This window comes from Lampetra planeri, chromosome 39 (assembly GCF_965212315.1).
Source record: "Lampetra planeri chromosome 39, kcLamPlan1.2.h2, whole genome shotgun sequence".
NCBI classification, from domain to species: Eukaryota; Metazoa; Chordata; class Hyperoartia; order Petromyzontiformes; family Petromyzontidae; genus Lampetra; species Lampetra planeri.
The window spans coordinates 1,599,920-1,623,321 of NC_136145.1; the positions used below are offsets into that span (position 1 = coordinate 1,599,920).

The 23,402-nt window shown below is 46.3% G+C and overlaps 1 protein-coding gene across 1 annotated transcript in view; it reads left to right on the forward strand.

The window, feature by feature from the left end:
• Nucleotides 1-23,402, forward strand: part of CERT1 (ceramide transporter 1) — a 30,294-nt gene that overhangs the window by 2,552 nt on the left and 4,340 nt on the right. The window contains exons 2-14 of the mRNA XM_078612528.1: nucleotides 3,706-3,822; nucleotides 8,960-9,073; nucleotides 9,274-9,412; nucleotides 11,520-11,600; nucleotides 12,458-12,615; nucleotides 15,348-15,440; nucleotides 16,720-16,806; nucleotides 17,288-17,374; nucleotides 19,164-19,259; nucleotides 19,389-19,521; nucleotides 19,982-20,052; nucleotides 20,405-20,533; nucleotides 22,454-22,583. Of these exons, the coding sequence (XP_078468654.1) occupies nucleotides 3,706-3,822; nucleotides 8,960-9,073; nucleotides 9,274-9,412; nucleotides 11,520-11,600; nucleotides 12,458-12,615; nucleotides 15,348-15,440; nucleotides 16,720-16,806; nucleotides 17,288-17,374; nucleotides 19,164-19,259; nucleotides 19,389-19,521; nucleotides 19,982-20,052; nucleotides 20,405-20,533; nucleotides 22,454-22,583 (1,435 nt within the window). The remainder of the gene's footprint in view (nucleotides 1-3,705; nucleotides 3,823-8,959; nucleotides 9,074-9,273; nucleotides 9,413-11,519; nucleotides 11,601-12,457; nucleotides 12,616-15,347; nucleotides 15,441-16,719; nucleotides 16,807-17,287; nucleotides 17,375-19,163; nucleotides 19,260-19,388; nucleotides 19,522-19,981; nucleotides 20,053-20,404; nucleotides 20,534-22,453; nucleotides 22,584-23,402) is intronic.

The window sequence follows — 23,402 nt, forward strand, 5'->3', positions numbered from 1 at the left end:
TGTATTATGGTGGTGAAGATGCGAGCGCACTGGGCTTAAATCCAGGTTACGGCAAACATCAGCAGCGAGTGATGTCAGAATCGGTGCCACCCTCCACACCTCCACCTTTGCCAACGTACACTGACCAGCGTGGTAAAGTATGCTAAAAAAAAAAACCATGACCGGCATGGTTTGGCAAGGCTTTCATCCATCAATGGACTAAGAATGTCTTTATTTTTTAAATAGTTTTTTGTTCTATGAAAACTATTTAGTAAACTTCCAAAGCCATTATTAGCGCAGTTTATATCGGCAACTTGAAGGATTTATTTCACAATACACAGTAAAGAATAATCGTGAAGAGGCAATTTTACTTGGACATTGTATGTATGCTAAGCAATTATGACTAATTGAGGTTTAAATCATTGTTTCACGTTTCTTCACAAGCACACAATGCTCAAGTCACCACAGTGTCGACACATTCAGGTAAAATAAACTTATCAATTGTGGGTTTACGATATCTCATTCAATTTTATACAAAATATTGTAATTACCATCCAAATTACACCACGTGTCATAATGATGAGTTTGAAACTGCCCAGCAGATTCCTGGAACTCAAAAGAAACAAGTTTCAGGGAATTCTGTATCACATGAGACCATGGCACGCTTTTGCAAAACCATAATTACTGTGGAGATGAATGAGAAATATGCTCATTGTACAGAAGCCTTAATTGTGTTGTGTGAGTCAAATGCATAAATCATGTGGTGAGCAGTAATTAATTGCATTTCTGCCTTTGTATATAAATAATTTTTGTATACCCACACCTGGATAAAGGCCTCCCCCACCGTATGTGAGTCCAGGGGACTCAGACACGGTGGTGGAGTTAATGACACAGTCTAGTGTAGATTGAAGGGTGGCACGCAGGACTGTCTTTTTTTTTTGTAAGACGTGACTGGGTATCGAACTTGAGTGGCCGGGTTCTTCGTGCAGTGGACCAACCACTGCCACCCACCAAACTGCCAACATTTCGACTCCACACCCATCTAAATGATAAGCCATTTCGCTTTTGAAAAAATAAGCTAATTAGCTCAGTGGGCTTTACCTGGGGAGATAAAAAAAATAGTTTAGTTTTGTCTATTTTTGTGTGATTTATTTTTTACATTTCCTATACTTCGCAATTTTTTATTGTTTGTTGTAACATTCTGACTCGCCCCTACTGAACATCTGTGAAAAATAGCTTGATAGCTCATTGGATTCCTCCAGTATGAATACATATTCAAATTGTGAAACAATTTCCTGCTTTGCTGCAGATCACCAACGTGTATGTGTATCCCATCTTTATAAAAAAAAAAGGCAGTTTACAATTGTTGAGTTCATATTGTACAAGGCGCTGCTGTCACATGTGACTTGTGCATCTCGTTTTATGAAAAGGCCTTGTGTATTTTTAAGTCACGTGAACTTCCAGAAGAAAATTAATTTAACCCTAACCCTGGCCATGATGCCAGCATACAGCAGTCCAATCCTTCTGAGGAGCGTTGCTAGTTTGACAGTTGCCGATAATGTTTAAGTCGCCAGGAAAAATGTCCCAATGACCCCTCCAAGCAACTCTCGGCTCTCTCCACGGCATTGTGGGTGCTCCTCATTGCTGGAGCCCGATATTGTTTCAAATAACTCTCGCTTGTCCGATTATTTTAGATGTCAAACTCTTCCGAGTATCGGTTCCATTCCTAATCGGCTAATCGGAAAAAGACAAAAAATAGTTGGGGGAGGGGGAAGTCTTCCTATCTTCCCACTTGTGCCACTGGTTGGGAGGTGATGACCGGACGTTGGTAACGTCATTGGCGTCATCGGCCGTGCCACCCTGGCTGTGGCTTAGGGGGTTTTCCACCTTTGGCAGACAGCCTGTCGGGACGCCTATCATTTTAAATGTGCCCAAGTAATCTGTTACAATTTGACTTGACTTGTTCCAGCTCTAGTTTCAAATGATAATTTGTGGATTTATGTGGAGAGGCGAACACCGCTTCTAAACCCGCATGCACTCTTGCGACAAATGTGTGGTGAATTCCAGATCTCGTTGGCGATATTTTTTTTAGTAAATCCCATGGCATGTGCTACAAATCCTGAGCATTATCGCTTAATCCAACTGTTTCATTAAGGTGCAAAAGCACAGTAAATATAATGTGTCTCGGGCGCCCCATGTTTTGGCACATGACGGATAAATTTGCTAAGTTGCAGTAAAGTGAGAATACACCATTAACGTTGTGTGAATTTGGTAGACTCTGTTAGCGGCCTGATAACTTCCATGTGTTAGCTGTTGGACACGTACATGTTGATGTTGCCTGCAGCTTATTGATTTTTGTTATTATAATTTTTTTTCTCTGAACCACACATCACGTCTTCTATGCTTATTCGCAAACCAGTCATTGATCTTGTTTCTGAGACGTCAGGCTGACACGTTAATTCATTCCTCACTCCTTTGCCGATACTGTGAATCACCTTATTTTTGTGAATGCCATTTTACCCGACGTTTGTATCGTCTTTGAATTTCATCATGCACATACATTAAACACGAGTCTATACACATGCACTGATGTTTACAATTTTAAAGGTGTCTTGTTAGGCCTCAATGAAAAATCCACAAAGGCATGCATTCATCTCCTCGGTTTACTTTCAGGATTCGATGTGTTATTCAAATGTTGATTGAAGTTCGTACAGTTTTTTTTATCTTCAGACCTCTATGTACTGTTGGATGAAGGCTTCCCCAAGCCGTCACTATCTCTGTCTCTTGGCCTCGCAAAGCACAACAATTCATCCAGTTCCTGCACACAAACTGATTTCATTGCTCCGTGTCAGCGGTGGGCACCAACTCTCGCTTGTTCCTTCCTCTGGCTGCCGTTCCGTCATTAACCTCGACCACCGGCCATCATCCCTTCCAGCGACGTGTCCTACCAAAGCCCACTTGCCTTTCTGACCCATCAATGCGATTCGTCAAACTTGTATTTGTTTTTTTAATCGACGGGTTGGTCTTCCTGTCTCTCGTGTGTAATTCCAAGCATGCACCTCGACGTTCTTGCTAGACTGTCGATTTAGGAGTTTAGCAAAACAGTCATTGCAATCATCTGGAAATTATGTGACGGTACGGTGACATTCGAACCACGGGTTACGAGGGGCATGACTCGGCGCCGTCGGTGGGGGCAGGGGAGCTCCCGGTGGCGCCGGTGGCCCTGTGTGCCATCGAGCATGTCCCGCTGGATGCCAAGAACCCCCGCGCCAGTGACTCACTGTGGCACATCCGTATATTTCTGGCAACGTCTAATATGTTGTTGTAAAAATAACTGGGTCTCATAAAAAGCACAATTTGAATGTCCACGGGTTTATATTCAGATCGTTTCATTGCACTTTGTAACCGTGTGACTTTCAGTAATAATTTGAATTAAAGATTCACTTAATTGCATGACGGGAACTGAAATCATGGAGAATACATTTTTGAGTATAATATTTCGTTTACCGTTAAGTACTTTGTCAATCTTATACCGGATGAAGGCCTCCCCATGCCTTGCTGGTCACTGTGGATTGGGGCTAGGATCCGTTCAGATACCACTCCTTACACTGATAGCCATGGCGTGGATCAAACTCGGGTTGCAAGGTTAATAGAAGGAGGGTTGGGGTGGCGGACACTTTTACTTGACGATGAATACGTGCGCTCTGGTCGTGTCTTGTCTTGCAGCCCCACGAGTTTGACGAGTGCCGCTTTGACATCTCGGTCAACGACAGCGTGTGGTATTTCCGTGCGGAAGACCCTCAGCACCGGCAAATGTGGGTGGAGGCTCTGGAACATCACAAGGTGAGGCCGCAATTCATTGACGTCTATAGATGCACAAAAGGTGGACCGGGTGGCTCAAGAGGGCCACTGACGATTTGCCTCACGGCAGTTCGATGGATTGCCATAATTTGGAGTTACGATTTTTGTCTTGTTTTTGTTTTCTCGTTTGTATCGTTTCTGGTTAGTTCTGTCTCATTTGGTCCATGAGACTAAATGTGACGTTGATATATTAATATGAAAAGTAGCTAAATATATTATGAATCATTGATTCACCCCACCGGAAGACAATGAATTTCACAAATTCAGGTTTCCGATGAGATTTAAGAAACTACTGTTTGTAACGTTGTAACAGTTATTTTATTTTGACACACGAATCCATCCATGTATCATGGGTGTAAGAATACATTTCAATATATGAATTGATGCATCCCTTGCCTTCTAATAGTGCTCCGAGCCAGCACTGCTCAGATCCTGGGTTCCAATCTTGAGTGTCGGTCACCCGTGTCCTCGCATGGTGGAAAATGAAAACGCGGTGGAAAATGAAAACGCGGTGCAATGGGCCACGGCTTTCATGCCGCGGCACCGGGAGAGACTGCACGCTTAAGCTTCTGTAGGGTTGTCTTCGCACATTTCAATAAAGCAGCAGACCTGCCGCTCATACACAAGGCACGATCCCGGAGGGATTGGCTGTGCAAATTGGACCACGAACAAAGCCCGCTTGCCTTCCGGAGGTTACACTTGTACACGCTCCTCCCTACCAGATGCGCGTCGCTGGGCTGCGCCAGTCTATCGGTGTCAATACAAATACATTTTTTATTCATATACCATCTAAATGTGACCGCAATCTCAAGACAACGTACAGAAACGGTGGTCTCATGCATGCATTTTATAGTCGGTTCCGGGCGGAGGGAAAAAATATGGAAGGTCTTAATCGTGGACTTGGGCAGGGCCCTGACGACTGCTGAGTGCAGCTGTGGAGGAGGAGCGACCTCCCATTTAAAGGAGGTTGATTGGTGGCTTCAACATAATTTCTTGGTCACCGTTTACACATGCGATGCCAGTACTTTTTATCCTCCTTTCAATAATTTCCATCTCAATAATGCTTGCTTATCGCTAAAATCATGTTATCTTGACCGACCCCATAGCGTTTCGTCGGCTGTAAGAAAAAGAAGACTCAAAGTGAGTTATCTTTCTGGGGTAAACGTTACTCTTGCAAATTATGGTGCAATATTTAAATTGTGCAGAGCGATGATACTGCTGTAAACCCAGGGATGTGAGTCCAGCAGTGTCTACCTATAAAGGTCATGCTTGTTTTTACTGTTGACAATCGGGCTAGGGAAGTAATAGAGAGAACACCCAGATTTTATCACATTGGTCACGTGGGGGGTGGGGGGGTTACTCAACCAGGGATTACATTCCTAAACGATGAGTGTGCATGGAGGAAGGAAAACAGGCTGACTAATATGCCTTCTCAGCCAAACTACTAATCCGTATGCATGCGGGTCACTCGATTTAACATTTCGGTTGCACATGACATTACACCATCGTGGAGCTGCTGTGTAAACAACCCTTGCTTCTGGTATAAAAAACACTCCGATAAACATGACTGCAGGCAGAAAAATGGCTGGATGCAAGACATAGGAATCTAAAAAAAGGTAAACAAATATCTTTACATTCACACAGCTTGACATCCTGGGGGTCAATCGATGTGTGCGGTATTTCACTCAAGTCAATTTCCTTAAGCGAGGTGGTTTTGGTTTGACGCCAGTTGTGAGCGCTCTATATGGCGGTTCCTGTTTCTGCCACACCCGTGAACATCCATTACCCCGCCGACGACGACGTTTTCTGCCTCCCTCCCACACTCCCCGCCATGCCCTCCCTCCGTACCCCCTCCCACGTGCCCGTCTGTCGGCCGACGGGGGCGCCCCGTTGCATTCCGCTCAATCCGCGTGCGGTGTTGCTGGCTTTTCACGCTGTGGACGGGACGATTGTTGGATGCGCGTCACATGTTGGTGACGCGTGGCGGCGCGTGCGGCGCGTGCGCAATTTCACGCTCGCCTTCGTAATTTTGATGAATGCACTGGCACGTCCATGACTTCCAACAAGTGCTTGCTTATACAGCAGGCTGGCTCTCTTGCGGGTTATTCAACCGTGTTTTACTAAGTGTACAGATTTAACCCTTCCTGCGATTCGATGAATTGTCACCGTTTAGGATCTTGTTTTGATTCAGGAATGGATTTTTTTTGCCCAGGTTTGGCTGCCTTGTGCGTGTTGTTCGAGTTATTCTTGCCTTTTTCAGTTTTGTTTGCGCCGTTAGCCAAAATGTAACATGAGCATATCATCGCATGAGTTTCAGCTATTCCATATTTAACATGCGCAATTTGAAGCGTGTGTCCTTGAGTGTAGGAATACATTTTTGCATTATGCCTGGTAAATAGTGTCAAAGCACGGAGCTGGCACAGCTGAGAGCCACTCATCATTAAAGTGACATCTCAAGCGCAGCGAGTTGATAGCCTCTCTAATTTTGTTCCTTCTCGTCTGTATTGTTTCTCATTTGATCTATCTCATTTGTACAGCCTTATAGGCTTGCCAATTGTAACATTTATATAATATTTCATAACTTGTGAGTAATAGATACTTGCACGTCATTGTATATGTGCTTACCGAGCATAATAATCAATAGTGATGATAGATGAATCGCTACAAGGCGAGTTTTACAGATTGTAAACACTTGATGTTGTTTGGTAGGGTGGTATTTTAGCTTTAAGTAATTCTTTGTTCATTTCAGTTTTTCTAAAAATAAAAGTATTCGTCGAGAAAGAATATACAGTCCATGGCCTACTGACCTGATTCTATTTTCAAAGATGTTATCCAGTTAATGTCTAGTCTACACACCATTCATAATCATCATTTTCATCAGCCATGCTGATTACTATGACCCACATATCCATTGTCCAAACCAAAAGGTGACAAAGAGTAAAATGTACAAGCACGCATAAGCCATTCAGTTCAGTGGCCACCACGAGGCTCCTGTAATGGATATGCTGTGAGGAGGATGCTGTAATGGAGAGTTTTTTGCCCAGCACTCCACTCCTAAGTGGTCAATGACTCATTACAAACGGGGCAGGGTGGTTGTGGTTGATAATGACCACTCGGGGAAGGCATCTTGTCAAACTCTGAAACCGTTTGTGACGTGAAGCTGCTGAAAGCTTGCTTAACTGGAATCCTGTCCATTGTTTATTTAATGGCCCTTGCCAGAACATGATGTGCAAGTAGGGAGGGGGGGGTCTCGTCATCGAAAATAAATAATAATGGATTACGTAACGATTTCAAAACAAAAAAGCGCTTCTCATAAGCTCCAGACTCGTGACGCTGCATCACGAGGCGATCATTATTCACAGCTGTGCAGCGCTAGTTTACAGCGGTGGCTGACCGATGCGTAAGCGCATACACACAAGTGATAAACACGATCGCCCGGGATGCACATCGTTAAAGTTGTTCCTTTATGCAAATTTTTTATTTTTTTAAACCGCTGTATTGTTCCCGCGTGCTTTTGCGTTCTCTTCGTGGCTTTCCAACTCGCACACCCCAACGACTTTGTTCACCCCCTTTCCTTCCTGGCTCATTTCCTGCCGTGATGCTGGGCACTGCCGGTGCTAAAGACGATGATTCCTCTTGTGGGACTGCATGGGAATGAGTAGAAGCAAAGGTCAGGGGGTTGGCGAGGAATCACTGGGGCCCTATCGCTGGAAATGGAAAATGTCGAGCAGAAGTCTCGGACTGCACTTTGGCTCCGAGAACGTGCACGCAGTGATAGAAACGTGTGTTTTAGATAATGTCTGCCCTAAAATTCCACGCGATAAGCCAATTAGTTGAGCTATAATTTGTGGCCAGGTCGCTTCTGAAAAATAAGCTAATGGCTTGGTGGGCTTCACCTGGTAAAATAAAAAGAGGTTAGTTGTACTTTATTTTTTGGCATGATTTGTTAACCTTTCCTATACTTTGCACTGCTATCGTTTTTATTTTGTTTGTTGTAACGTTCTGACCCACCCCAAATGGACATCTGTGAAAAAGATCTCTATAGCTCATCGGATTCCTCCAGTATAAATAAATATTTAGATTCTGCTACATATGCTTGTCATTTCACTGGGTGACATTAATATTAATCTTTATTTAACCATGCTAAGACCCGGCTAAAGAGAGATTGAGATCTTATTTCCAAAAGGGATCCTTGCAAGATGACAGCAGCTCGTCAGCTTCACAGAACACCTCCCCAATGAATTATACACAACGCATATTATATTAAAATAGAATAAAATATAAAAACTCATTAACAAAATAAATGATTTAAAATGTTCTCTAAAATGTCCCTTAAATCTGGAGCTACCCTCTTTTCCCCCCCCACCAGCCATCCTTGCTGTCGGGATCACCACATGGTATGCATGTTGAGGGCCTTGGTAATGTAAACGGAAGATGAAAAAACGTGGAAAGACTCGCTCATGAGTTGGCTTACAGCTTGGGCCAAATTTGTTTTGAACTGCAGGAGGTTGGGTGAATTTACTTGTGGTGCATGAGATTACGTAGAGGGTGTGTGCCCAGCGCACTGTACGAGTTCGCAATGACTGCTGTGTTTTGTGTTGGCTCGTAGCGTGTTGGCCTATATTTGAGTTGTCCAGTAGTGCAAGATGCATCTCTTCAATTTTCCCACAAGCCTTGAGCACTTTCCCACAAGATTAAGCGAGGGGGCTGCGCTTGTGTACATCTTTGTTTTGGCTCATTAGACCGTGGGAGATCTGTACGATGCATTCTCGTGGGACACTGGATGTGAGTGTGTTTGCACATGAGAATGTTGCTATGTACGTGCACAAAGTGATGGTGTAGTGGTCTGTGCACTACCCTCAGTACCCAGTTACTTGACTTAGACTCCCGACCATGGCTCGTGAGTGGTATCAGAACTTGTTCCTGGTTCAAATGAGCCCTTAAATGAGCATCTGGTTGAGTGTTTAAACTTTGCCACTGCGGAGACTGGCGGTCGGGCATTGTGCTGGCTATGCCATCCCCTCGTGTGCTGTGATGGCCTTAATAGGTATACGCTAACAGCACATACACCAATGGTATACATGGCTATAGGGCGAGTCTTTGTCTTCATGGTTTACAGCTGCAGACAGAATCGGGGTATGGATCCGAGTCCAGCCTACGGCGTCACGGCTCCATGCTGTCACTCACTTCCGGGGCGAGTGGTTTCTCAACCACATCCACATCCTCCTTCAAGGTGGGCCCCCCACCATCACGATCCCACCGTTGCTGGCAATTCCGACGTTCGTATTTCTCGACTGCAGGCAAAATGACGATGTGATGTTCATCATCCTGACGATTGCGCCATCGGGTAACTGCACACTGCTATCGACCAAATGCTGCGACAACACTTGAGAACTTCGTGGGCCGCACGTGTTTTGTTTGATCAATTCTTAGAAGGGGCTGGGGCTGCGGGAGAAACTTGCGGAAATGGAGACCTTCCGGGACATCCTCTGCCGGCAAGTGGACACGCTCCAGAAGTACTTTGACGTCTGCGCGGACGCGGTGTCAAAGGACGAACTGAGCCGAGACAGAGGTGACACTTGCCAGCGTGTGTCATTTTGTTGTTGTTTTTTTTTCCTTCCCCTCCTGTCAGCTCAAGAGTTGGCAATGTGGTTCAATGAACTCTCCCTATCTTTGTCATTCACTAGCTTTGTTGCTTCGGTCAAACGTGCACTCTTTCCTTCAATGTCATTCTTCTACATCAGCGGCTGTGTGACGGAAAGGCAGTGAGCAAAAGCCACAGACTCTACGCATTTGTGACAGGCTGAATGAGACTGTGGCTTAAGGCAGCACTGGGCAGAATGTATGGATATTATATATATATTTTTTTTTAATCGTTGGTGATTTTTTTCCACGTACTTTATTCCAATTGTGCTTTCGGCATCATTTCAGCAGACGAGTCCCTTTGGATCTCTCTCACAGCAGTGCAGCCCTTCGTATTTGAGAACGGTCCATGGAGGCAGAGCTACTTCGGAGATCCCTTCAAAAAGCGACCTCTGATCCACACAGTATAGGGCAAGACATTCCCATCTGCTATGCCGTATGAGAGGCATGTACATCTCTTGACGATTACACCGATAATTTCATTCTCAGATTGGGAATTTATCCAGATTGAGTTCAGAACCAAATTGGTGACTGGCCAGGCTAAGACTAGCTATCAACTTCCTACACTTGACAACCTGTAGGTTTTCTGCCTAGATTTGAACCCAGGCTCTTGGTGGTGCCAGTTTAGTAATTTGACATCTGAGCCACCCAGCCACCTGCGTGGATGAAATGTGTATTGTTGCCTAAACCTTGTGACGGCCTGTTTTGCGAATATGCTCCTTTTTCTGCGGCCAAGCCCATTCCAAAGTACTCTATTTTAAGGGCTCTCGTACCACGGGGAGGGGGGGGGTTCAACTGAAGCGTCTGTGTGGCACTTGTCTTTTTTTTCCGTTTTCCCTGCCATATTCGTAGGTGGCAGACGCCAAACAAGACGTGACCTTACTTAGTAGAGCTACATTCAATTCCGGATAAAACGGAGATTACCTGTGACCTCCGTGTCACCCAGTTGCTGACGAGATTGGTGGAAAGTGAAATTCCCGTGAGGCTTACACAATCAAATCCCAGTATTTTCTGTAGTTGAGGGGGGGGTGAGGGTCACAGCCCCTGGGAGCATGTGCCACAAAACATTGTTGTGAAAAAAAAAATGATTTGATGCTATGTGATTTGTACAACAACAAGCATTTGGCAGGGGATTTTTATTTTTTTGCACAGCCAAGTTTTGTAATACTGTAGCCAAAAGGGGAGTCGAGAAGAGACACTGTCTTGGCCAGATCAGAGTCAGCAAATGCAAAGATTAACCAAGAAATACAACAGAGTCAGCAGATAAGAAGCATCCACCATCCAGCCTCCATGCCACGTCATTTGACCTTTTGACCGGCTATTTCACAGCGCACACTCCTGTCTGTGAGTGGTGACGTGGTAGGTTGTGGGCTTTTTTGCTCCGGCACTTTTAGAGGCAAGGGTTTGTGAATCGCATGCAGATTTCGTGACATTTTCATACCCTCTGAAATTCTAGGTGGCCAGTTGATGGTAGGAGGGCAAATGGGACTTTTAACCCATCCGTGATTTTCTTTGTGTGTGTGGCGGCTTTTTCTGGGTACTCTGGTTTCCTTTGACATGCTAAATATTCCTGGATTCTGAATTAGTCGAACATCTCTGTGCAAATTCCATCTGAAAATACTCTTGAGTCTCAATGAGGCCTTTCTGGATAAATGTGATCTTTATAAATCCCCCTGCCGTATGGTTCCTGCTGTTGACCTCGCCATACTTCCACCCTGCTCCGTATAGCTTTAGCGATGGTGGGGAGCATAATACAGTACAACAATGGATTGTGCTGCTCTCTCCTGCACACAATGTAGCCCTGCAGCAGCCCATTTCACATTTTGTATGCATCGTGGTCACCCATCCAAACACTGTCCAGGCTCAGGCCTGTTTAGCTTCCAAGATCTGACGAGACAGGGCACTTCCCTGGGTGATTTTGGTTATGGGCATTGTCATTGCTTTGAGATGTTGTTGCCGTGCATACGCGTTAAGTGTCTCGCTGGGCTCGTGCGTCGTTTTCTAACTTTGAATGTGTGCCTGCTTGGCCCAACTAGGTCTGGACGAGGACGATGACGGCTTCCCAACGCCCCGGCCCTGCGAGGATCACTTCTTCTCGAGCAACACCAAGGACAAACGTGAGTCTTGAACTTTGCACGTGTCCTTTGGGTTGCGCCTGCCATGTCAGAGTGCTATATTGCACTCAATTGCACGATTATGGTAACCCAAACTATTAACTATAGTAAACCCTCTGTAGTCTGATAATTGGTTTTTTATCCTTTTATCTGGCAACAAAACTGACACCTTTTTTTACGAGGAGTCATGTTTGCATAGACCACAATACCTGCAGTCATAATGCAAACAAAAAACACAACTCTGATAATGTATGCACTGTCCTTGAAGTTGATTGGTCCACACCCGAGACAGCTTTCCTTACAGCCTAGTCTCACATGGGTTGGACCAGATGACGCCTCTGTAGTCTGTTTCTGTAGTCTGTTTCTTCAACGGGGAAGGGGGCATTGCAAAACTTACATTCTCTCCTGAAGCTCGCAGACCCTGACCATTAGCCATTTAATTCCTGAACATATTAACATACTCAAGAATAAAATAGCGCTCAATATATTCAAACACTTTGACTGGTGAAGGTGAAGTCATCGTCACCTATGATCAGTCCACTGTTGAATGAAGGCATCCCCAAGCCCAGAGAGAGCCAGGTTGCGTTCAAGTCGCATTAAATCAAGTTTGTTGCACAACTGGGAAATAATTGTAGAAAGGACACGAGGTTAATATTATTGCTGATGAAATATCTGTCACGCTTCCATGAATTATCTCAGAGTTGGTTGACAAGTTTGGAAGTGTTTGAGGAATGAATGTAATCTTTTATGCATCAGTGGGGTCAAGAGTTTATAACATAAATCGTTGTCTTTACATGTTTATTTTATGCGATACTCTTGATGAAATTCGTGAAAATCTTTTTTTTTTCCCCCACTGCCAGTCCTGCAGCTCTTCATGCCCAAGGACATCAGCTGGATCGACTTCAAGGGAGAAGCAATTACTTTCAAGGCCACGACAGCCGGGATCCTCGCCACGCTGTCGCACTGCATCGATCTGATGGCCAAGCGCGAGGAGAGTTGGCAGAAGCGGCTGGAACGGGTAATGGGCATCCCTTGCAGACAACTGGGAATCCCCCATGCACCACTTCTAGCTAAGTAAAGACACTTCCAGCTCGGACTCATCGTCCGATACATGCTGCCGAGCTGGTACGTCCGTCCAGCCTGAGGTCGGGGGAGCAGCTGTGTGGAGCTTCAACTTGCACGGTCATAACCTTTGCGTGTGAAATGACGTGGCAAATAGCTCTGGAAGTTTACGAGTGTTTCCCAACCCTCCCCCCCCACCTCCCCCCGGATGTTCGATTCAGTTTCGAGCATATACACAACCGTCACGTTTCCGACCGTCACGTACGTGTACCGACTGATTTAACCGCCCACAGCCAAGTGCAGTGTTGGCGCGCGATGTTGTTGCCGTCACTTGCTGTGGATGTTCACAATTTTCACCATTTCACGTTCAGTCATGCAGTCTTAGTCTCGCGTACATTCTCGCTCGCTTCCAAAGTGCAGCGAAGCTTTTCCCGATGTTGGAAGCCGTTCGCTATAGATTTGTATCCAGTGAAATAGAGAATGACAGATACACCATGTAAGGTATAACTCTCATTTTCTATAGATGTTGATGCCTCGCATTTTCACATCCGCCTATAGATCAGTCCCCAGCCAGTCAGGTATGCGGCATTGTGTTGTACATTGGTCTCACGAGCTTGCTCGAGTCAAATTAAAAGAATATCTGGCACCTTATTCTGAATTTACGTGTGTATATATATCGTGTGTAAAATAATGTCCATTATAATGCAATGAAACTTGATGCAAAATGAGCAGGAAATGGGTTGGGTGATAATCGCAGATTGCTTGGGTTACACAATCTCGTTATGCTCCTGGACCAATGCGGTAAATTCTGTTAAATCGGAACACTGCCTTTGGCCAAATCACTTGGAATGTGCCAGATTTTGTCAGATATTGCAAGCTAAGCAGAATTTTTTGCCTGGATAAGCGCTTGGATGAGTGACCACCATGCACAAACGGGGTGGGCTACCACATTTATGCTCCCCACCTTCACCACCGCTTAATGATGATCTACATTCTGAATGCATTATTTTGTTTGCATCAGCTTACGTGCCTAATTGAGGGCTTGTTCTCATTCAATACCCGTCAATGGGGAAAATACATGTTAATTTGGATTCATATGTTGTTTTTTTCTGGCTTTATGTGAATGAAAAGACACAAATTTGCTCGTTCTCTCATTGAAAATAGGCAAATTTAAAAATATCACTGTCCTGGTCACAAAAGCAAAGTTTGTGGGGATTAATAGCCATTGTCTGTACTTTTAAGGCATAAGCAATTAGGAAATAACACTTACTACCCAGGAACAAAAAATAAATAATTTGTTTTTACACAATTTGTGCTTGTGCACCACCCAAAACGCAGTTGCTTAATTTGTCTACAATGGTTATTTTTAGATGTACGCTACTTTTTGGCATTCCTCCTGCCTTCAACCTTTCCATTTAGCGAGGTTGCCAGGTGGCTCAGAGGTCCAGAGTGCTAAGCCTTGATTCAAATCTGGGATCTCGGTGTTGCCAGCTCAGCACTTAAAAGGACTGGAGAGGAGGGGGAAGGAAGAGATGGCTCTGCGATATTCACTTCCACATGCTGTTCTGCAACACGGCGTGCTTTACACTGCTGTGCGAGAGATTCGAATAGATACGTTATCTCGCGACACGGAGGCAATAGTTACAGTCGGGATAAAATTTGGGAAAAAACATGCAAAAATTTGAAAGAAAACCATGCAGTGAGGTTTTCTGTACACGCTACGGTGCACGTGCTTTCATTGACCGACGGTTTCTGGCTGGCTGTGTAAAACCTGCAGTGGGCACGGAGAGCCAGGGAGAGATGAGCCTCCGCCTGCTCGCTTTTATCAGCGCGTGACCTCGCGCGTTTCAACGGGGCGCGTCCAGATGTCTGGCCCCAATGTGCAAACGATTTTTTTTCTTTTTTTTTCTTTCCCTCCCAGCTCCCCCGTCGGTCGCACTTAGAAAAAAAGGGTTTGGCAGTGGCGCAGAACAGACTGAGAAAACTCGGATAAAAAGCGAAGATAAACCTTGAGAGCATTTCGGCGTCTGTAATAGTTTCCAAGGAAGCGCTTATAAGTACAAGCGTTGGCCACGGGGGAGTCCGCACGTGCTTCTCAATGTTGTCTTCTGCTGCACGGCACAGTTGTAGCACAGATACAGTGAAGCCCTTGCTAAAAATTACTCCAAAAAAGAACAGTTCCCTTGTACGGATGTGCTGCCCGTTGTGTCGCGGTTAGCCCACTGGACTTGCCATCCAAAGGTCGCCGATTCCATCTCGTGGCATGTCAGTTGACACATTGGCCAAGTTCCTTAATTCCCCCACTGTCTAGATAACAGTATAAATGGTCGATCGGTGGGTCACGTGCGGTGGGATAAGGTGTGGGTACTCCCGTCACTGCCAAGATGTTTCGCTAGCATGGAAGAGTAGGCCAAATACCCATGGGGTGGCTCTCGAAATGCTGTCTAGAGCTCTTTTAGGTTTAGACCCTTTGCCAGCAGTGGCATGAGCAAGCAATTGCATGGCTGTGCCTTTACTAACTTTACCTGTATGGTGGGTGCATTGCACACTGGGTCGTAGTAGAAATGGTCAACGTGTGTGCTGGTGCAGAGGAAGTTGACGCTGCAATGTCACCTCTTTCACCCACGCGTGAGTGTTGCAAGATGGCGCAGTCACTCACGACGCAAGTATGCCGCGGTGTCGTTGTAGGAACAAGAAAAGAGAAAAAAGGTGGAGGAGGCCTACAAGAATGCCTTGGAGGAGCTCAAGAAGAAGTCTTACATTGGGGGCCCAGACTACGAGGTGGGGTAGCTGTCACAGCAGATGGGAGAGAACATTCGATACTAATTCATATCGTGCATTGGTTAAAGCAATTACGTGCTCGCTTACGTTGGCTCGTGTGCGTATGTTATTTTATGAACTGATGCATTTTTTAACGTGACGTGTGGCCCTGAAACGTGTGTGTGTGTGTGCGCGCGAGTGCATTAAAGTTGATGGATTTCGGTGCAGTTTCCAGGATTGTCAATAAAGATATCGTCGTCCCTTATGAAGGCATTATAATTAGACAGCAGTTTTATACACTTGCAGTCTATTCAAACTTTGGTCTAAAATGATTTTCACAAGAATGCACTTGGTACTTTAAAGATGTTTATCATACCCGTTTCATCCCTTAACATCCACACATGCGCCGTGTTTTGGCGCCACCCACTGTGTCGAGATATGAGAGGGCCCCAACTGTTTGCACACATCTGGGCCGTCTTACGAATATTTACGTTATGTTCTGTTAAAGATCACTGAAGCTTTGTTTTTGTTGGCATGCAGCTGTATCTTCCCAAAACACTCCACACATTCGTCAAATAACACGTTTGTATGCTTACGTTGAACTTATTTTGCACCCTACGTCGCCACGGGTGGCTACGTACGCGAATTGCCATGAGATTCTGTTTGCGCTTGTTCACCGTTACCAATGAAGTAACACACGCGTTACCTTTCGTATTAAACCCCACCATTCAACCTCATAGTTCAAGCTGTCGTCTCAGTGCACGGCACAATAAGAATTTAGGATTTACATAGCATCCAATGGCGACTGCACGGGCAAAACCCTGTACAGAAATAACGGGGTATTTTTTTAGTAAGTGGGCATTGTAATTATTTAATAATGGATGGTACTTTAATGTACACGCCCAAAATTTGCCCTTGTTTTTTTGTGTAGTCTGGTTCACATGCAGTTGAACACGTAGGCTTTCGCGACCAATATTATTCATAATCAACGTTTTTGGGTTAGATCGCGTTATTTATAAATGTCGTAACCCTCCACCACCCGACACGGCCAATCAGCAAAAAGGTGTCACGTTGACAAGACAAATAGTTCACTGCTTTAGCCCACCGGTGTGTTGAAGCGTGAAACCACAACATTTACAATTTTTGAGTACGACGTTTCGCTGGTAATTGCATCCAGCATCATCGGGCAATTCGCCAGAATGGTTCACATTGCAGCGGCATGCGCTACTGGGTAGAGGGTGTTTTTTCCCCAGGCTTGTCATTCATTGGCTTTTGTGTGCGGTGCTCGTTTGACCGGCAGGAAGGGCCCAACAGCCTTATGAACGAAGAGGAGTTCTTCGATGCCGTGGAGGCTGCTCTCGACCGGCACGAGAAAATGGAAGAGCAGGTGAATTCCGGCTTCATCACGCCATAGCAACTGGACTTATCTTGCATATAAAACGCACACTTTGCCATTTCACTTGCGGATGAGGGCCATTCACATGCCATGGAGGTTGTTTAACCATACTTGACCGTGCGGGTTAAAAGGCGGAGAGCATCGGAGTGGAAGCTTGGAAGTACAGTACAATAATGCATTTTCGCTGCACTGCCCTCTGCTGCCGACTATGTTGACAAAGCTCGCCATGACCCAGATACTTTGAGGTGTTATTATGACTGCTAATATGCAATTGCTGTTGGTTTTGGTCATGCAGTTAGTTGTTAATGCTGATCATGAGATAGGTTCTAAACACGTTTGGTGTGGCTTTTTTGTACCTTCACCGAAAGTATTCACGAATGCAAGGATGACGGAAGGATCGTCGGCTCAAAGTCACACCGTGTTGATAAACGGTGTGCGGGGGTTCCCCCCTTGTGCGCGTCGCGTTTTGCAGCAGCTGGAGCGAATGCGGGGAGTCACGCTGTGTCCTGACCTGGTGCCCGACACGCTCAGCATCCGCGTGCACCGCTTCTCCCAGCAGGTAGCGCCAAGCCCCCCCTGCCCCCCGCTTGCCCCCCTCCCTGCCCCGCCCCACCTCACACCCTGTGCCCCATGCCACCCACCCCACCCCGTGCAAACCCCCCCCACCACGCCACCACCCAGCTCCACCCGCCCCACCCCACCGCGCCCCACCCCGCGCCCCCCCCCGACCCCACCCCGCGCCCCCCCCCCCCCCCCTGACCGCGCCCCGCCACGCCTCGCCCCACCGCCCCACCCCGCCACATCCCCAAATTTCACGCAGCCACAGTCACAACCAGCCGCGCATACCACCACCATGTGTGTTCTTAACTAGCTTGTAAAGAGCTGGGACGAGTAGTCGATTCTTTGACCCAAAAATTCCAATGGGCTACTTTGCATGTGATCGATGACTCGGGTGCCTTTTTAAAAATGGCGGCCACCCCCCACATCCTTTCTCCTGAAGGCAGGAAACCCCCCCTCACAACCCACACTCAACCCGACATGGCCGATGATGCCGATTACCACACCCATCACCTCCCGTCCAGTTAAACTCGGGGTAAACTAAAGTGATAATGTTTTGTTCCCACTGTTTTTGTATTCTCCGATTTTAATTAAGTAATCAAGTCGATCATGGGTGGAGATTGATTACTTAACCGGCTGTCCTAGCTCTGTTGCGACCTTTGTTTGGTAAAATGATGCCGATTTTAGTAACGGGCCACGTGTGTTCAACTCGCGGTTGCTTTTTGCACTTCCCCCTTAGCAGCTGTCTTCTGTTAGATCTCCATTTACTGGAAGTGCTCATTAAAAGTGGCACTCTGCAGCGCTGTTGGTTGCGTGCCATCATCTTGGAGAAGTAGACCGCGTGAAGTGTGACTCGCTTGAAGCTCGCAACACCATTTAGACTTTGCTGGGGAACTAAAGTTGAAATGAAACAGTGCAACTTTGTGTTCCATGATGTACCACTTTTAACAAAGCGGGCTATGTTGCTTCTGTTTTGCAAATAGCACGGTTGGCTACTTGCGGTGCGAAATGAGTTCAACATACATGCAACGATGTTGCTTCCGTTTTGCAAATGGTTGCACACTTCTTCTTGTCTACGGCATTGTATAAAAACTGATAAGTCCGTATCCAGGGCTGATAACCAGCCTCTGCGGTGGGCTGAGAAATTAATGCCTCTGCAGGATTTATGAGCGGCATGATAATTCACAATGTGGTTCATGGTCCGGTCAGGTAGGGGGGGGGGTATGTGTTGGTAGGTGTGCATCTGACATGGGTGCTACGGGTTATTCAGGGGTGTTGGTAGGTGACAGCGAGTGCCATTGCTTTTGAGGCAGATCTAATCCAGGGGGTGCGATGGTTGGGTCAGTGGATGAGATATTTATTGTCTCCCTCCCATTGTTCTTGAGTGTCATAACCTTGAAACGCACAAGACCTTGGCCATATTCCTGAAGGGTTTGTGCGGTAAGCCTTAAGTCGGGGGTCTTGGGGTTTCTGTGGCATTTATTAAAGGGTAAGTTGGGTTTGCACACTAATACATTTATAAACGCATTGAAGTCCATGTGTAATAAAGTATAAACAAATGCACCGATATTCAGTGTCCACTTAACAGGTAGCACAATGCTGCTCCAGGCAACTAGTTAACTGGTATACATGGACTGAAAGAGCGACACGGAACTGACAAAACCATGCACGCCCTCTGGCGACACCGCCCAAGCGAGCCCCTGCGTTTACACTTTGTTGAGCGTCCCGTCTAGCACGGGTCAAACGGCATTGATAGCACGTCGCCTCCCGTGCCCTCGTGCCCCCCGCAGGTGGAGGAGTCCATCAAGAGCCACATGCAATACTCGCTGCAAGACGTCGGCGGCGATGCCAACTGGCAACTCCTCGTGGAGGAGGGCGACATGAAGGTGACCGCCGCTTCTCTCGCCATCGTTGTCCTACGCCGGGTCTCGTCAGACGGTTGACTTTTTTCGTGGGGGGCGTGGTTTGGGGGGGGCATTGCCTGAAATCAAACGGAGTCTGTCGTGCTCCCCAAGGTTTACCGACGGGAGCTGGAGGAGAACGGGATTGTGCTGGACCCGCTGAAGGCCACGCACGCCGTGCGGGGCGTCACGGGCCGCGAAATCTGCCACTACTTCTGGAAAGTGGACCACCGCACTGAATGGGAGAGTGAGTGGACGCACCGCAGCACCCTTTAGTCAATCCGCTGCTGGATGAGGGCTGTCCCCATGCACCGCCCGCCATGCCTGTCGTGGGGGTCACTTGACCGTGCTTCACGCTGAGCACCGAGGGTTGGTGAACAAGGGGAGCATCGATGTGGGAGCGTTATGTTCGGTACTATAATGGATTTTTGCAACGCTGCCGTCTGCTGCCTGTCATGTAGTGCTGCAGCAGCCGAAAGAAACCTGGCACAGCCTTGCTTAGCTTTTAAAGCCACACATTCCGAGTGATTTTGTAATCGAAAATAGAGGTGTGTGAGTACATTGTAAAAAATTGTGGGGTTATTATTTCGTTTCAAAGATTTTTTTTCACAGAACGGTTACAAAGTATTTCTGTAGAATCTGCTTGCCGTGACCCTGCATCACGTCGCTGCTGGGTGTGGTGTTGTGTGCGTCGCCTTGTCTTGCAGGCACGGTGGAGATGGTGCGTCTTGTGGAAACGCTGTCGGAGAACGAAGTCATCGTTTACCAGACGCACAAGGTACAGCAGGCGGGGGGTGTGAGGAGTTCCATTGGTGATCCCTGTGGAGTGTTGGGAGGTTGATTGTTGATCTCTTTAAAAAAAACTAGCAGCGCGATTGCCCTCGCTGCGCAGACCATTAAAGTGCTGGGTGATGGCCGTTGTTCACTTTTAATGCGCCGTTTTATTGAGGCACTGTTATCTTGGTGTGGCCTGGGACTCTTTTTGTTGTTTTTCATTTAATGTAAAAAAAAACATCTATTTCTTGCTAATCTTTCTCCTACTGGACATCCGTGAAAAAGAGCTTCATTGCTCATCGGATTCCTCCCAGTCTAAATAAAGATGCTAATTTTAATCATTGCCCGATTTTTAGACGGTGTGGCCGGCCTCTCAGCGCGACATCCTGTACGTGTCGAGTTGGAAGAAGGTCCGAGCCACCAGTGAGAATGACCCCGACACGTGGGTGGTGTGCAACTTCTCAGTGGACCATGCTGATGTGCCGGTACGAGTCGCTCTCCTCCCTCATCATCATCATCCTCCTATTCATCCTCCTTCATCATCTCTCATCCCTCCTCCCTCATCATCCTCTTCATCCTCTTAATCCTCCTTAATCCTTTCTCATCCCTCCTCCCTCATCCTCCCTCCATTTAAACATAAATATGCAGTCAAATATGCAGTTTTAAGTCTAGATCGAAAACGAATTTCTTTAGAACTGCTTGTTGTTTTTAGTTTGTCCTTCCGCCCCCCCCCCCCGCCCTACAATTAACAAGGTTGGCTACGTACGGTATGAAAGAAGTTCTACATATATACAATACGTCTCCTTCGTATATAAGGTCTTACATAACCCATCAGCCTCGCAGCCTTTTCAGACGATAATTTCAACAGCATTCATTTAAGACACGCAAACTGTGGACCGTTTTCAACATAGTGTCCCCATCAGGAGATTCAGGCGCTTGCTTGAATAATTTCTGTTGAAATGCTGATCTTACGAAGAATCAAAACACGCCAATGTATTCGTCCACAATTTCTCCTTTTGTGGATTAATTAGGCATGTAACGATGCATCGATTCCTTTATTAAATGTGATTATTGCGCTCACGATACGTGCACCGTGTGTGTAGAGTGTATTGCTATTTATACAAATGATGTGCAAAGTGCAATGCTAATCCATAATGCAGGTTTTTTTATGGGTTAGATCGCGTAAATATAAATGTGTCGTGAAACCCACCACCACCCGACACAACCAACTAGTAAGGTTTGTCACGATAAACAGAACGTGCCAATTTGTTACTAGTACAGTGCACTGGTGTGTTGGAGAGTAAATCCACAACATTAACAATCTGAGTACGATGTTTCGCCATACTCCGATTGTATTATGGATGATATTGGTCGCGAAATCCTACGTGTTATACTGCTATGCTTATGTTAGGTGGATTAATGTCAGAAAGGACTTTAAAGAGACCAACGTACATCGATGACGGAGCAAGGAAGGGGGGGGAAGACGTTCATGCTGTCTCATCGTTACCACCGTGTGAACACCGACGATAAAAAAAACAGATACGCTAATGTTACATTTAGGCGAGCGAGCGAAACGTTACATATCAGACAGAAGACGACAACACGAACAAGGTGGTAAAACTGAGATGCGGTGAGGATTTGCGGCAATGTGAATTGTTACAACACTGGAAGCTGCCTTTAATCCCCTGCGCGCACTTTCCACTCCAGTAGCCAAGGCTTGCTATTATAGATGCCTCCCTGTCATCTCACAATGAGTTGGGAGGTCATTCATTCTCCTCTGCCGCTCTTCTAATTGTGGAACTCCCATCCAGAAATAGATTCTGTTGGCTCCCTGCCCCCCTGCTCGAGTCTAGGCTCAATAGCGTCCTTGTTTTTTTCTCTGACTATGACTGTCCTCTCCCTCTCTCGACAAACATATTTATGCCTACTATTATCTGTACAGCTCATGTAGGCAGCATGCACATCCAATATATGTGTGTAGGATGAACAGCAACACGAGAATTAAGTGTGTGCAGGGGAAAAAAGGAAGGAACTGGAAAGCGAGGAAGACCTAACAGAAAATCGCTTGACAACGACATCAAAAGAGATTGGTGCCAGCAAGATGTGGCAATACTTGAGCATGTTGGCACAAGACAGAGGAAAGTGGGGAAAAAAATTATTAAATCTGCAGTGGACACCTGCAGGCTATCTGCACATAGATCGTGATGATGCTTTTTGTGTTTTAGTTTGTTTTCCTACCCCCACAACTCCGATTCGTGCGGTGCCAAAAATATTATATACATACATATCCAATTGCTGTTGTGTAGAACGCGTGAACCTGCATTGCGAGGCAAATTCGCGTGTGGCTTGTGAATTTGCGTGAGCGAAGGGGTGTGTGCCGTTGCTTTGCATCACTGTGGGTGCAGGTTACGAATCGCTACGTGCGAGCCAAGATTAACGTGGCGCTCATTTGCCAAACGCTGGTGAGCCCCCCGGACGGCAACCAGAACATCCAGCGGGACAACTTGCTGTGCCGGATCACGTATGTGGCAAACGGTGAGATTTCAGTCCGTGCACATTGCTTCACGTTTAGTTGATAGGAGGCCAACGGTATGTAGTAATGATACAAATATATATACAGCCCTTTGCCAAAACCTTCGCTTGCTGTGTCGATTATGGGTGGGTTGGTTGCACGGGCTTCTCGGAATCAGAATATTTATACTGGAGGAATCCGATGAGCTATAAAGCTCGTCTTCACAGATGTCCAGTCGGGACGGGTAAGAACGTTGCAACAACAAACAGTGCAAAAACACGACAGCAGTACAAAGTTTTGGAAAGGTAAATCCCCCAAACACAAACAAATGAAACTTAACCATCCCCATCCTACCAGACGAAACCCCCACTGAGGTATGAACTTATTTTTCGAAAGCGACCTGGCCACATGATAGCTAAACAAAGTGGCTTATTATTTTGACATTTATAGCAAGTAAAATAATCTATATAGTCCAAACACATGCTTCTTCGGCAGTGCCACACCCTAAGACTCCGGAATCTCCTCCTCCCCCCCCACTTCACCATTCTCCTCCATCTGGGGGGAGGGATGCCCAAGTTACAGTTCAGCTTACACTCGCCACTGATATAAATCATTGCTTGGAATTAAAGCAATGCCACCGGCTTCCCAGGGCAGTGGAGAAACCACTGCTCTTGCCACTCAACATTAGGGCGCCGCGGTGGCGAGATGTTAACTACCTTACCCGGTATGCAGGAGGTCGTGGGTTCGATCACGACCAAGACGCCTCCTGTATAGTTGGAGTTTGCATGTTCTCCCTGTAGTCGTGTGGATTTTTCTTCGGTCCTCCGGTTTTTGTTTCCACA